This window comes from Mustela erminea, chromosome 4 (genome assembly GCF_009829155.1).
Source record: "Mustela erminea isolate mMusErm1 chromosome 4, mMusErm1.Pri, whole genome shotgun sequence".
Taxonomy (NCBI): domain Eukaryota; kingdom Metazoa; phylum Chordata; class Mammalia; order Carnivora; family Mustelidae; genus Mustela; species Mustela erminea.
The window spans coordinates 89,334,111-89,348,365 of record NC_045617.1 but is presented as its reverse complement, the minus strand read 5'-3'; the positions used below and the strand labels follow the sequence as shown (position 1 = coordinate 89,348,365).

At 44.9% G+C, this 14,255-nt stretch overlaps 1 protein-coding gene across 1 annotated transcript; it reads left to right on the top strand.

The window, feature by feature from the left end:
- Nucleotides 1–3,670: 3,670 nt before the first annotated feature.
- TBCC (tubulin folding cofactor C) lies at nucleotides 3,671–6,450 on the top strand. The gene has a single exon (XM_032339995.1). The coding sequence runs from the start codon at nucleotides 3,764–3,766 to the stop codon at nucleotides 4,796–4,798; it is 1,035 nt and encodes a 344-aa protein (XP_032195886.1). The 5' UTR covers nucleotides 3,671–3,763; the 3' UTR covers nucleotides 4,799–6,450.
- The last annotated feature ends 7,805 nt before the right edge of the window (nucleotides 6,451–14,255 follow it).

Here is a 14,255-nt window from a genome sequence, read left to right as displayed (position 1 = left end):
TGAATGCTTTATATCTGCTATATAGTCAATATTTGCTGAGAGATGTTACCTCCTTTTTGGAATGCAGCTACTAGAAAACAGGGCCTGGACCTCTTTGTTTGCCTGGTATCTCCCACCCACACCGGGTCTCTGCTAAATTCCACAGAACAGCAAAAGGCCTTATTCCTGGCTGTCTGGCCATAACTGAAGACTGCTTCTTGTGCTGAAATGTTTTCATTTTCTTTGGCATACTAATACATAAACATTCACTAATGATATGTAAGATCAAGTGAACACAACAAATACTTAGCATCCAATACGGTATGGAGATGCGACCGGCAACATCCAGACAGGGAGAAACTCTACTGAACAAATGATCAGGCTCTTCCAACACAACAATTGCTCAGGCATGGGGGTGGCTTTAGAAGTGATTAAAGTAACTGAAGGAACAGATCAACTAGACACATTGTGTGGAACTTCTTGGGATCCTTAGTCAATAAGTAACTTAAAAGGGAGGAAATTATAACATAATCAAGGAAATATGAATACAGACTGGAACTCTGATAATAAGGAAACTTCACTATGTTTCGGGAATGTGGTGATGGTATGTGTTCATGTTTTAAAAAGGCAGTCCTCATCCTTTTGAGACATACTGAAATACTCACAGATTGTAAAAGATGAAATGATACAATGTCTAGGATTTGCTGTAAAATAATCAGGGGGATGGGGTGTGTAAGTGGCCAGAGTTTTGGAAGAAACCAGACTGTCAGTTGGTAACTTGAAGCTCGGGTGATGAGAACCCACCCCCTTCACTGCCCCTCTTACTAGGTTTGAAATTTTGAAGATGTTAAAAAATCAATCTCACAACAGAATCATAAACCATAAATGTTTGTTAAGTAATTTTTGAAGTCTGGAACACTTTAGGAGTCTTTCAAGATGTCTCAAAGAGAAAAGCAGTCCTTGATTCACAAGCTCTTTGAAATTTTGAAAGTAGGATTCAGAGTTCTTGTGCTGCTTGCCTTTTGCCACATGTCACATTGTTGTCATGAATCACCCTGTCTCCCGGCATTGGAACAGGCCCTCCCCTCTCAGGAGTTGGGATACCTTTCAAGGATGCACACTGAACTGACTGCCCTCAAATGTCAGAAGAAAGACCCCAATACAGCCTGGCACCTGCTAGAGATTTTCTGGCTCTCCTGTTGCTTTTGAACATAGAAATGTAGCTTCATCTTCCTATCTTGGCCACCTACCTTGGCTTGCAGCTCTGCTGGGGGCTGTAGGGAACTGTCAAGCCAATGTTTCATAAGGATAACATCACCAACCCCCGCCCATTCCCACTCAGGCTCCACATCAGTCTCTGAAACTGCCTTCAGTGTGGGGGGTGGGAGGCGGCTGCCAATAGGCTGACCTGTATGTTTTCATCAAAGGACAAGGAAGGGGCTATTCTTTCTCATAAGAGATTGAACTGGGGCGCCTGGGTGGCTCAGTGGGTTAAGCTTCTGCCTCAGCTCTGGTTGTGATCTCAGGGTGCTGAGATCGAGCCTCCCATAGGGCTCTCTGCTCAGCAGGGAGACTGCTCCCCCCTGTCCCCCACCCCCATCTCTGCCTGCTTCTCTCCCTACTTGTGATCTCTCTGTCCAATAAATAAATCTTTAAAAAAAAAAAAAAGAGAGAGTTTGAACTATTCAGAAACTTCCAAGGTCTACTGGCCTTTATGTCAAAACCTGTTTGGGGGCAGAAATGAAGTTCTCGGGAAGGTCTCACGACGTTCAGTTCCACTTATGATAACAGACACTACCAACCAACCACCAACAGATTCACTGGGCTAACACAGAAATGTTGCCTCATGCACCTGCAGCTCCAGTAAACCTTGTTCCGCTACAAACTTTCTTAATTTGAGTGCGACAAGTTCAACTGCTGAAAAACTTAAGGAAGGCAGGTCGGTTTTTGTTTTTTTGTTGTTTCCCTAGCAAAATAAATCTTAAACCTTCCTTGCTTAAATCAACTCTTTACAAAATAAAGCGGCTATTGCATTCCCCCGATTTAGACAAGATAACCAGCTACATCTCATTCACCAGCCTCAGAACCAAACCTCACAAAAAGCAAAAAGCCTCATCCAGCTTGCACATAAAACAAAGCGAACGAAAACGAAGAATATATACTACAAGTACAAGCACAGAAAAATTTTACCACCCAGTTCCTGGTTTCCAGCCGCTGCACACACACATACACACCGGACACCCCCACCCCTCACCCTGGCGAGCAATTTGACGAGCGCTGTGATCTGTGCTTGCCTGCAGTGGAGAAATACAGGAATTTATGTGTTGTGTTTTGTTGTTTTAAATGGGAAGGGAAAGAGGACAGTGGGGCGTGAAAAACTGGAAATAAGTCTTAATTTTCTCGTTTCTTCCCATCTTTCTCTGCATCCAAATGCAGACGTATCAGTGAAATTTCAAGTGACAGTTTCTTGGACAAATACCCCAATTAGAAACGGTGGAGGCTGGGAACGCGGCGGAGAGCAGGGTGAAACCAAAGCCCTGCAGGGCGGGCGGGGTTAAAGACGCGCCCCGCGCTCGGCGGGCAGCACCGAGCACGCGAGGTTGCGGCGGGCCCGCAGCCGGCGGCGTCTCGGCTCTGAGCCGGCCGGTTGCCCGGCGTTTTGCTACTGACTACGCCGGCTCGGCGGCCCACTAACACCTCCGCCTGATCCTGACTTTGGGCTAGGCTCATTCACTTCCGGTGACAAATCCCTCCCACCACCTCTAGAAATAATGTAACATTTCCCCCAAGGCTTTCCTAAAGACCGACGGCCCCACGGAGAGCTGCAGAGCCCGGGGCTGGGAGTGTCACCCCCGCGCCGCCAGCAGCGCTCAGCTGCGGAGGGAGTGACCGCGAAGTGGGGAGGGGGGGACGTGGGAGGAAGAGGAAGGGGGTGTGGAATCTCACCCTCCCCCGCCCCCACCCCTCCGACCGCAGCAATTGGCCAAAAAAATAGTAATCCGTTTTTAGACTACCCCTGGGCCCCCGGAACCCGGTTGCAATGAGAAACCCAGTCTCTCCCATCCCGGTGCCCCTCGCCTACTCCCGCCCCCGAAAGTGCCTGCGGGAATCCAGGAGACCCCAGGCCACGCCGAACTGCTGCGGCTGAGAGGGGAAGGCGGGTAGAATAAGGGTTTGGGGACGGCAGGAATGGGTTGGGGGAGGGGGTGGTGGAAAGGAAAAGAAAAAACCAGAGGCATGCAAGCGGCTCCCTAGCCAGCTGTTCCAGCTGCCGCTTCCTCCGGCGCGGGCCGGGCGGTGCAATATACCCCCCCTCCATCTTTCTCACCACTACCTGTCCCCCCACCCACCATACGCACACATTCCCCCCACCAGTAGCGGATCTCCGGCCCGTAAGGGGGTAGTAGGGAGGAGCCGGGGGGAGGGGGAGGCCTGCGAGTTTCTAACCTTGTTCTTATAAACAAACCCACATGTGCAGCTGCCGCTGCTGCAACTCACCCCACAATCCCGGATATAAGTCCTGCCCCTTTAAGAGGAAAAAAAGCTTCCCCCTCCTGTCTCCCACCCCACCCATCCACAAGGACCTTTGTCTCCCCACCCCTCTTGTCACTCGGCCCCGCCTCATATCCCCGCCCCCTTCGACGCAGAGGGACCAATGGGCGAAGAAAATAAGGCCGGGGCTGACGTAAGCGTGTCCGGCCAATCACAGGACGCGTTGGTGGGCGGCCCCAGGGAGGGCGCGCCCTGAGGAAGCAAGGTAGGAGAAAGGAAACTGGATGTCAAGATGGAGAGCGCTGGTTGCTCCACTGCCGCGGCAAACGGGGCCATGGGTTCGCCGCGGGACCGGAGCATGGTGCCTGAACGGCTTCAAAGACGAGAACAAGAGCGGCAACTGGAGGTAGAAAGGCGGAAGCAAAAGCGGCAGAACCAGGAGGTGGAGGAGGAGAAGAGCGACTTTTTCGCCGCCGCCTTCTCTCGGGAGCAAGCGGCGGTGGGAGAGCTTCTGAAGAGCGGGGAATCCATGGAGCAGCTGGAGGAGGCGGCTGCTCGGCTCCAGGGCCTGCAGAAACTTCTCAACGACTCGGTTTTGTTTCTGGCCGCCTACGACCTGCGGCAGGCACAGGAGGCGCTGACGCGGCTGCAGGCGATCCTGGCCGAGCGGCGCCAGGAGCTGCAACCCAAAAAGCGTTTCGCCTTCAAGACCCGGAGGAAGGACGCTGCTTCGGGCACCAAAGTCGACGCGGGTCCTGGCGCCCCGGCCGCTGAAGGCGTCCCGACCTCCCCGCCGCCATTGAAGGAGGAGGGAGGCTTCGGCTCCAGCTTTGTCTGCGGCTTCTCCAATGTGGAGTCCCAAGCCTTGGAGAAGCGGGCGGAGGAGCTGCACCAGCGCGACGTCCTTTTGACCGATCTGAGCAAATGCACAATCAAACTGTATGGCAATCCCAACACCCTGCGGCTGGCCAAAGCCCGAAGTTGCACACTGCTCTGCGGCCCGGTGTCCACCTCTGTGTTCCTGGAGGACTGCAGTGATTGCGTGTTGGCCGTGGCCTGCCAACAGCTCCGCGTACACACTACGAGAGACACCCGTATCTTTTTGCAGGTGACCAGCAGGGCCATCGTGGAGGACTGCAGCGGGATCCAGTTCGCCCCCTATAGCTGGAGCTACCCGGGCATCGACAAGGACTTCGAGGGCTCTGGTTTAGATAGGAGCAGAAATAACTGGAACGACGTCGACGATTTCAACTGGCTGGCCCGGGATATGGCCTCCCCGAACTGGAGTATTCTCCCTGAAGAAGAGCGAATGATCCAGTGGGACTAAACAGTTGTCGCTGTGTTCTTCACTCCTACCAAATACTTCCCGTGTGGGACCAGCTCCTGCTAATGGGACCTCAGAGTTTACTTATTGTTTTCATACTTTGTATTTTTTCAGTATTTTAAGGCATGAGATTGTGATAGGCTCCTACTTGTGATTTCCATTAAATTCACCATAGGTCTAACACTTTGAAGCATTTTTGCTGTTTCAGTAACGTGTAGTAGCTTTGATTTGACCATGATCGTTTGAAGCAGCAAGAGGAAGAGTGTGGGTGTGTGTTGGTTATTAGTGGTTTGTGGCGTTTAAAACTTAATGACAAAGTAGGCCCTCAGTAAATATTTAATAAATGAATTTAGTAGTGCTCTGTTAGGAGCCAGTTAATGTAAAGTATGGTATCAAACCTGTGCAAAACACTAGTAATTGAGAGCTCTTGAATTGAAGGTTTGACTTCCACAGGTATTACTCAGCAGGGCGGTGCGCAGACCGGTGTTGAGACCGGTGTTCAGGTGCACATTCGCTTTGGCTTCTGGAATCCAGCTACGCATCCAGTTGTTTTGATCCAGAGTTTTGGCATTGACCCCAGGAGGCTCATGAGTCTTAACCTACTGTAAAGCAATAATAATTATAGCTACCAGTTTTTTTGTGCCCTTAAAAGGTCATAGACAATGTTCTAAGCACCTTACTCATGTAAACATGTCAAAGTCCAGAAAATCTTATGACGGAGGTTCTGTTAGCACCATTTTTCAGGTGAGGCAGGTGAGTCGCCTGAGTCACACAGCTTACGTGGACTAGAATTTGAAACCAGGTGGTGTGGCTTCAGAGCCCACCTTCGCAACCCCTACAACATAGTGATTTTGATAGTGTTAGTTGAGTTGGAAAGAGAGCTTCCAAAGTCATTAAAGAGGGCAAAATGCTTTTCCTGATAGCTCAGGAATAAATATCCTACATATCCTCACAGAAAAACCAACTAGCTGAGTCTTAATTTTTTCCACTCACTTTGCTATAATTTTCAACTATTACATATTTGGCATTCTGCCCTGTTATCACCCATTATTCCTAAGTGGAAATTTAAGAGTTTCAAACGCTTTTTTGGGTCTAGTGGCCTTATAACTGCAGACATTTTAATAATGACCACAGGCATTAAAATGCTTGTAGTACTTTAAGTATTTATATGTTCTATCTTGTTCCAAAAAAGAACTTAAGGTAGCTTTTAGGATATGTGAAATGTAGCAAGATAACAAATGAGAAGGAGGAACAAGGATAGAGTCACCCAGGCATAACTGAGGCCGGTAAAAATTGTGGCCTACCAAGCTCTGTTCTAGCTAGAGATGAATCTGGAATTTTTTTCCTTCAACTATCGGCTGACTTGAAATAATCCTAATCATGTCACAGTGTGCAACATCTACAAAGGAAAGGGGCAAAAATAAAAATCTGTTGCTTCGTAGAATGAATTCTGGTAATAAAAAGAGACAACATGTAATGAAATTCTCAACTATGTGTTCACATAAGAAACTAGGACTGGAATTGTAAAGCAATGCTTCTAAAGACAGTTTAACACCAAGTGCCCTTCAGGAAAAAAAAACATGCTTATGGCACTGATGGGCTTGTCATTCCTATTTGCGGATGGAACTTCCACAGGACAGTTAAGTAGTTGCATCCAAAAAAAAAGTCCCTGCAGTCTGTAGTAGATAATAAAAACAAAATCATGGCTGTTTGAACCATAGTTGGTGCTTGCTAATCTCAGCTGAGCTTTCCTCTAACTTTTGAAGTTCTCTTTCTGACCTCCATAGCTTTGCTCTACTCTGTGTCTCTTAGGACAGTTCTTTCCTTTCATTATGATTCCAACAGCCCTTAAATTTGAGTATTACCCAAGGGTTTACCTTTAGCTTCTTTGTATGCATGTTGTCCAGAGCCGCAACTCTGAACCTCTGTGTGCAGTTCTGACAGTGGGCTCACTTGCCTGTCAAATTCGTATATTCTTAAAATCATTTTCACTTCTTTCCCTCCCAAGTTCCATATTTCTTTCTTTCTTTTTTTTTTTTTTAAAGATTTCATTTATTTATTTGACAGAGGGAGAGAGATCACAAGGAGGAAGAGAGGCAGAGAGGGGAGGCAGGCTCCCTGCTGAGCAGAGAGCCCAACGTGGGACTCGATCCCAGGACCCTGAGATCATGACCTGAGCTGAAGGCGGAGGCTTAACCCACTGAGCCACCCAGGCACCCTCCGTATTTCTTTCTATGATGTTGCTCTTCTCCAGGCATTCGATGCATAAGAGAGCCAAGCGGGTAAGGTCAGGTTGTTGGGAGAAAGCCATTAGGGAGTGGGGGACCAAATCACTTGGCAGACAAATTTAAGCATTTTTAAAAAACAACGTACAAACCAAGCAAAACATTTTTTGCGGTCCGCATCTGGTCCCTGAGCTGGCCGATTTGTAATACCAGACTTCCAAATCTCGTCAGTTCTGCCCGCAGCAGATCTTGCCTATTTATCCTATCCTCTCGAGTCTTTCTGGCATTTCAGAAAACTAGACATTGTTACATTTTCCCTAGACTTAAACTGTGATTTTTTTTTTTTAACCAAAAACAACAACAACAACAACCCTGAATCAAAGTCATTGATTGGGAGGCGCTTGGCTGGCTCAGCTGGTAGAGCATGCGACTCTTGGTTTCAGGCTGTGAATTTAAGCCCCATGCTGGGCATAGAGATAACTTAAAAAGAAAAAAAAAAAAAAGCTTAATTAGAGTTACTAAGTTTTTATTAAGCAAATTTAATAATGTCATTATAGTGAGGGCATATTGCACCAATAAATGTGATAACTATATATTTTCATAAAAAAGTCATTGGGGGGCGCCTGGGTGGCTCAGTGGGTTAAGCTTGGACTCTTGATTTCAGCTTAGGTCATGGTCTCAGGGCCTTGGGATAGAACTCTATGTCTGCTTGAGATTCTCCCTCTGTGCCCCCTTTTGCTCTCTCTAAAATAATAAATCTTTTTAAAAAGTTAAAAAAAAAACCTCTAAGGAAGCAATAAAATTACACAGTCAAGCAGTCAAGTTTATCAAACTTCATTTATGATTGGCTATGTTAGACATAATTCAGTACAGTATTACATAATTGTAAAGTATCTCTCCAGAGTATCAACCCCATAAAAATAAGAGAAATGGCCAATATATATAAGTTCTAATCCTGAAGTTCTGACTGCAATGCAGGAGTTATTGACAAAAAAAGTTTTAATTGTATTAACTAGGAAATGAACTAAAGCAGCAAGATGTAAAGATTCAACTTTCTATGGGTAATGTTACAAGGTAATACAATGTTTTAGAAACATCATGCAATTACTCTAGTATCACAGAAATTAGATGACTAAATTGCACTTAATTCCAAAGTCTCGGGGCACTTTCACCCACTGTGGCTCAGTGGGTGAAAGCCTCTGCCTTCAGCTCAGGTCATGATCTCAGGGTCCTGGGATTGAGCCCCGCATTGGGCTCTCTGCTCTGCGGGGAGCCTGCTTTCTGCCTGTCTCTCTGCCTACTTGTGATCTCTCTGTCAAATAAATAAATAAAATATTAAAAAAATATAAAAAATAAAAAGTCTCATTAACTCGGAAACTTAGTTACACTACTTGACTATTTTCCTTCTCTTATGAAGAAGATAAGTTGGTCATTGCAATCAAGACGAAGGGAGATGAAGGGTCAATTATTTATCCAGGAAGGGCAGGGGCAATATGACACAGAAAGCCATGTTTGATTCAACTGGACAAATACTTGAGCAACTACTAGGCACCTGCTCAGTGCTGGGCACTAAGAATGCAATGGCCAACAAGCCTGTGGTCTTCCTTTACGGAGCATACAGTTTAGGTGAAGATGAATGAAAGAGCAATCCTGACAGAGAAATTCTGAAAGCTCTGAAAGAGCAGTGCCTTATAACCTCTCCAGTTCAGAAAAGACATTAAGTGAAGCGTTTATATCAAACACCCATCCAGGGGCTGAATTCCCTGAATGACCTCTCTGCCCACTACCTACTTGGATCAGCAACCGTCACAAAAGGATGCAGTTACTAGTCACAGACCTGTCTTCCAGTTTTTCAGATACTGTACTCACTCTGAACTTTAAGAACTGACAAGACCAGGCAAGACAATTCAAGGCCATTTACTTACCTGGTAATAAAGCTCAACATTCAACAAATGCTGTGTTGTGAAGATAATATTATTATTATTTTTAATTGAATACCTCGCAGTTGTGTTATTTCGCCCAGAAAGCTATACGTAGCCTGAGTTTTTGAACTGTTCTCAAGGTAGAGGTTTGAGTCTAAGATGGCAGTGCAGTGGATTTTTTAACACAGGTAATTTATGCACAGGGACAATAAGATTAGAATGAAAGGAAAATCTCCCTTTGTTTGATCCTAGCCATTCAGTTCTCTTCAGAGAGCAATCATCCTGTCCCTGTTTCCTTTATTCTGGTTTTTTTTTTTTTTTTGCATTTATAAACTTATGTGAAAAATACCCTTTTATCCTCCCACCCAAATAGAAGCATATTATGTCAACTATTAGGCTATCTTCCCACATGAAGACATGGTAATTTCATTCTCTTTAACTGCTGCATAGTATTCCATTCCATGGACTGTGCTTTGCTATACTTTTTTTTTTAAGAGTTTATTCATTTATTTGACAGATCACAAGTAGGCAGAGAGATAGGCAGAGAGAGAGGGGGAAGCAGGCTCCCCACTGAGCAGAGAGCCCGATGTGGGGCTCGATCCCAGGACCCTGAGATCACGACCCGAGCCAAAGGCAGAAGCTTAACCCACAGAGCCACTCAGGCGTCCCTGTGCTATACTTGTTTACCAGCCTCTAACGATGGACATTTAGGTTGTTTCAAAATTGAGCCATTAGAAAAATGCTACATAGTCTTACATATAAATTATTTAGCATTTGTGCAATGTTGTCTATAGGTTAAGCACCTAAATGAGGAATTGCTGGACCAATAGCTTATGATCATTTACAATATTGATAGATATTATCAAATTGCCTTTCAAAGAGGTTTATCAAATTATGCCCTCACTAGTGATGTCTGAGAGCACTGCTTCTCTACATCCTAATCAACCTGCTGTGCTATCAAATCTTTGGCGCTCTGCCAATCTGATAATTACAAAGTGCACATCTTCCTGTAAGAGCAGCTGTAATCATCTCCTAACTTGTCTTCCTATCTCTGAATGTTAAACTCTTCTACATGCAGCTGCCAAATTAGTTTTCTTAGAGCATGTCACTCCTGGTCTAAAACCCTCTGAGGTTCCCATTCCCTGGCCTGGAAGACAAGCCCCTTCACCATCTGTTCTCCACCTACTGTTCCTACATAATGTTTTGCTGTTTCATCACACAACACTTCATGCTCCAACTAGTCTGAACTAATACCCATTAATCAAACACAGTGCATCAATCAGGGACCTGGCAGGAAACAGATGGCACACTCAAAATGGATAATTTAAGAAGAGCTTAATACAGCAGCTCTTTCAAAGCTGTGGGTAGAGTTTAGGAAGAGCAGTAAGAAATGGTGTGATACCTGTTAGCACTCCTAGGGCCGAAGGGATAAAACCATTACCTGGCAGGAGCTTTGGTGGAGGGATGCCGCCACAGTGGGAATGAAAAAATGCCACACTTCTGCTGGTGCCGTCCACTGCCTGCACCCAACTGGAAACTGTAGGACAAGGAGGTCTGTTGGTGTAGTCCCTAACTGTCATCTCCCAGGACGCAGAGCAGGGTGGAGAAAAATGAAGAATGGATTTGGAGGAACAAATGGAACATCATCAGTACAAACACCTGCCATACTTCCTGGCCTTTTCTCAAGCAGTTCCCACACTTAAGTCCCTATACACGTGCCAAAATTTTGCACAAGCCAATTGTCACCTCCTTTGGGAGGTTTTCTGGGATTCCCCTTAGTTTCTTTGAAAAAGAAGCATGATATTTTAAGATAACAGGGCAAACAAAGAAAAGTGAATGAGCAAGTCTTCCTGAAGTCGAGTTGCATTCTCTAGTAGGCACAGGTTTTGAGGGAAAGAAAGATTGGAAGGAAGTGGGAGTTGCAAGCCAATGCAGCCAACAATCCTGTGATGGCAACACTTAAGAATGCGTGTCCAGCATAATCAGATACAGAGAAGCCACTATGCCTCTGACTCAAGAAATGATTTCTGCAAAGTCATTGTCCTTTGGAAACGCTTAAGAGATGAGACATCAGAGGAAACACTTCTCAGAAAGACCACAGAATGAGCTCGGGAGAAAAGAACAGGGTGGGGCACCTGGCTGGCTCAGCTGGTAGAGCATGCAACTCTTGATCTCAGGGCTGTGAGTTCGAGCCCCACACTGGGTGCAGGCATTACTTACAATAAAATCTTAAAAGAAAAAAAAAACACAATTTGTAACATTGCATCTCTAGGGAAGATGGGTTAGACTTGAAGCACCCTGATGATGTATGACTGACCATAAGAAACATTGACCCTGTTCAGTCCAGCAGCACCTACATGACAGCTGGGTCTCCCTGAGGGCTTTGTGAAAAGTGCTGCTTGTGATTATTCATATCAAAAATTTTCTCCTAATAGCACTTTGTATTATTTTTTTAAAGATTTTTTTATTTATTTGACAGAGAGAGACACAGCGAGAGAGGGAACACAAGCAGGAGAGGGAGAAGCAGGCTCCCCACCGAGCAGGGAGCCCGATGCGGGGCTCGATCCCAGGACCCTGAGATCATGACCTGAGCCAAAGGCAGACGCCCAAACGACTGAGCCACCCAGGCACCCCCACTTTCTATTATTTTAAGTAACAATAGTGTAGCAGGGGGCACTGACCACCCATATCTCTCTTTTTCTTATGTCCCGGTGGACTACTGCAGGATATGGTCAATAGCTAGTGCCAGCATGTTCTGGTTTCCAAGACTGTCAATGAAAGCCGGCCAGGAGCTAGTGAATAAATACCTGGGCTCCCTCAGCACACATGGCATGACTCGGAGGCGATGTCCTCTGGATTTCCCCAGTGGAAGCTGGCCTGAAAGCATCCTCCCTCGTGGCTGCCTTCCCTCCTGTATCACTTCTTCCCCTCCCCATGGGTGCCACATGAACTCTCCAAGTTAACTACTTTCTCTCAGATCCCGGTCTTAGGGTGGTGTTTTTCAATGTTTCTTTCATTATTATCCCCCTAAGGAAACTTTTTAGACATTTTTTTCCCTAATCACCTATATAATTCCCTGTCTATGTAATTTTAAGACCACAGATGCAGTGTAGATTTCTGTGCTGTGCTGTATCATTCATTATGTATATCTATGCTTTAGCCATAAAAAGTAAGATTTTTCTTTTGCCCTTGAATTTCTTATATAAGAAAAATTCTAAAGATGAATGAGCTAAGTATCTAGCTTAAGAAGTTACAAAAAGAGAGGTGCTTGGGTGCTCAGTTGGTTAAACATCTTTAGCTCAGGTCATGATCTCGGGGTCCAGGAATGGGGCCCTAACTCAGGTTCCGAGCTCCGCAAGGAGTCTGCTTGTCCCTCTCTCTCTCCTTCTGCTCCTCCCCCTGCTCGTGTTCTGTCTGTCTCTTAAATAAATAAATAAATAAAATCTTTAAAAAATTACTAAAAGAATAGCAGAAACAAAAGAAACAAAATACAGAAAAGTGGGGCTCCTGGAGGGCTCAGTTGGTTAGGCGTCTGCCTTTGGCTCAGGTCATGATCTCAGGGTCCTGGAATCAGCCCCACATCGCATCAGGCTTCTTGCTCAGCAGAGAGCCTGCTTCTCCTTCTCCCTCTGCCTGCTGCTTCCCCTACCTGTGCTCTCTCTGTCAAATAAATAAATAAATGAAACCTTAAAAAAAAGATATAGCTTTTGAAGTACAGAACCAGAAACTAGATCTGTCCTGAAGAAAGTTGTTTCTTTACTTTCAGAATTATTGAGGAGGACTGTTGAGATAAGAAACCTGTATCTTTGATGAGAGAGTAAATCACCATTATTTCATATCTTAAAAATTTTCCAGACTTCTTGAGCTATAATAGCGTATACCTAAGTTATAATAGTTTAAGGTAGACAACATAGGGGTGCCTGGGTGGCTTAGTGAATTAAAGCCTCTGCCTTTGGCTCAGGTCACGATCTCAGGGTCCTGGGATCGAGCCCCTCATCCGGCTCTCTGGTCAGTGGGGAGCCTGCTTCCCTTCCTCTCTCTCTGCCTGCCTCTCTGCCTACCTCTCTGCCTACTTGTGATTTCTGTCTGTCAAATAAATAAAAATCTTTAAAAAAAAAAGGTAGACAACATAATGATTTGATGTATGTATATGTTGCAAAATGACTACCCCAATCAGTTTAGTTAACAACTATCACTTCACCTAGTTTCTCCTCCTCTTTTTTTTTTTTTTTTAAATTTCATTTATTTATTTGTCAGAGAGAGAGTGAGCGAGAGCGAGCACAGACAGACAGAGTGGCAGGCAGAGTCAGAGGGAGAAGCAGGCTCCCTGCGGAGCAAGGAGCCCGATGTGGGACTCGATCCCAGGATGCTGGGATCATGACCTGAGCTAAAGGCAGCTGCTTAACCAACTGAGCCACCCAGGCATCCCAGTTTCTCCTCTTCTGATGAGAACTTTTAAGATCTACTCTCTTAGCAACCTTCAAATATACAATACAGTAGTTAACTATAGTCACCATGTTGTGCATTGTATCTCCAGAACTTTTCTACCTTTTACCTTAAATTTGTACCTTTTGACCACCTTCACCATTTCCTCTATCCACCACACTTCCCCACCCCCTGCCTCTGACAAGCAATAATTCGTTTTCTGCTACCTGAGTTCGGTTTCCTTAGATTCCACGTACAAGTGACATCATATAGTACTTGTCTTTCTCTGTCTTACTTATTTCATTTAATATAATGGCTTCAGGGTCTGTCAATGCTGTCATAAATGGCAGAATTTTTTTCTTTTTTAGTGGCTGAATAATCTTTCACTATATATATGTAAATATTTTTATATATACATATATATGCACATTTTTATGGAAAAAACTGGACAGATGAAAAGTGGAATATGTAATAATATTTTGACATAACATTAGATATTTACATGTCTTATGTAAATGAATTACCTATTTATGTCCTTTGCCCATTCTTTTATAGGAATTTTTTTCTTATTGATTTATAAGTGCTCATTACATTTGAAGGTTATTGATCCCTTTTCATATTTTTCTTTGTCATATATTTTGTAATTTTTATTTTTAGCTCATTGTTTGCCTTTCACTTTTGGTTCATGGGAGATTTCTTATTTTTTTTTTTTAAGATTTTATTTATTTATTTGACAGAGAGAGAGAGATCATAAATAGGCAGGCGGGGGTGGGGGAACAATCTCCCCACTGAGCAGAGAGCCTGATGAAGGGCTCGATCCCAGGACCCTGAGATCATGACCTGAGCCAAAGGCAGAGGCTTAACCCACTGAGCCACCCAGGTGCCCCA

Bases quoted from the DNA above. Each gene is read 5' to 3' on its own strand.
- TBCC (XM_032339995.1), top strand. From the start codon at position 3,764: ATGGAGAGCGCTGGTTGCTCCACTGCCGCGGCAAACGGGGCCATGGGT.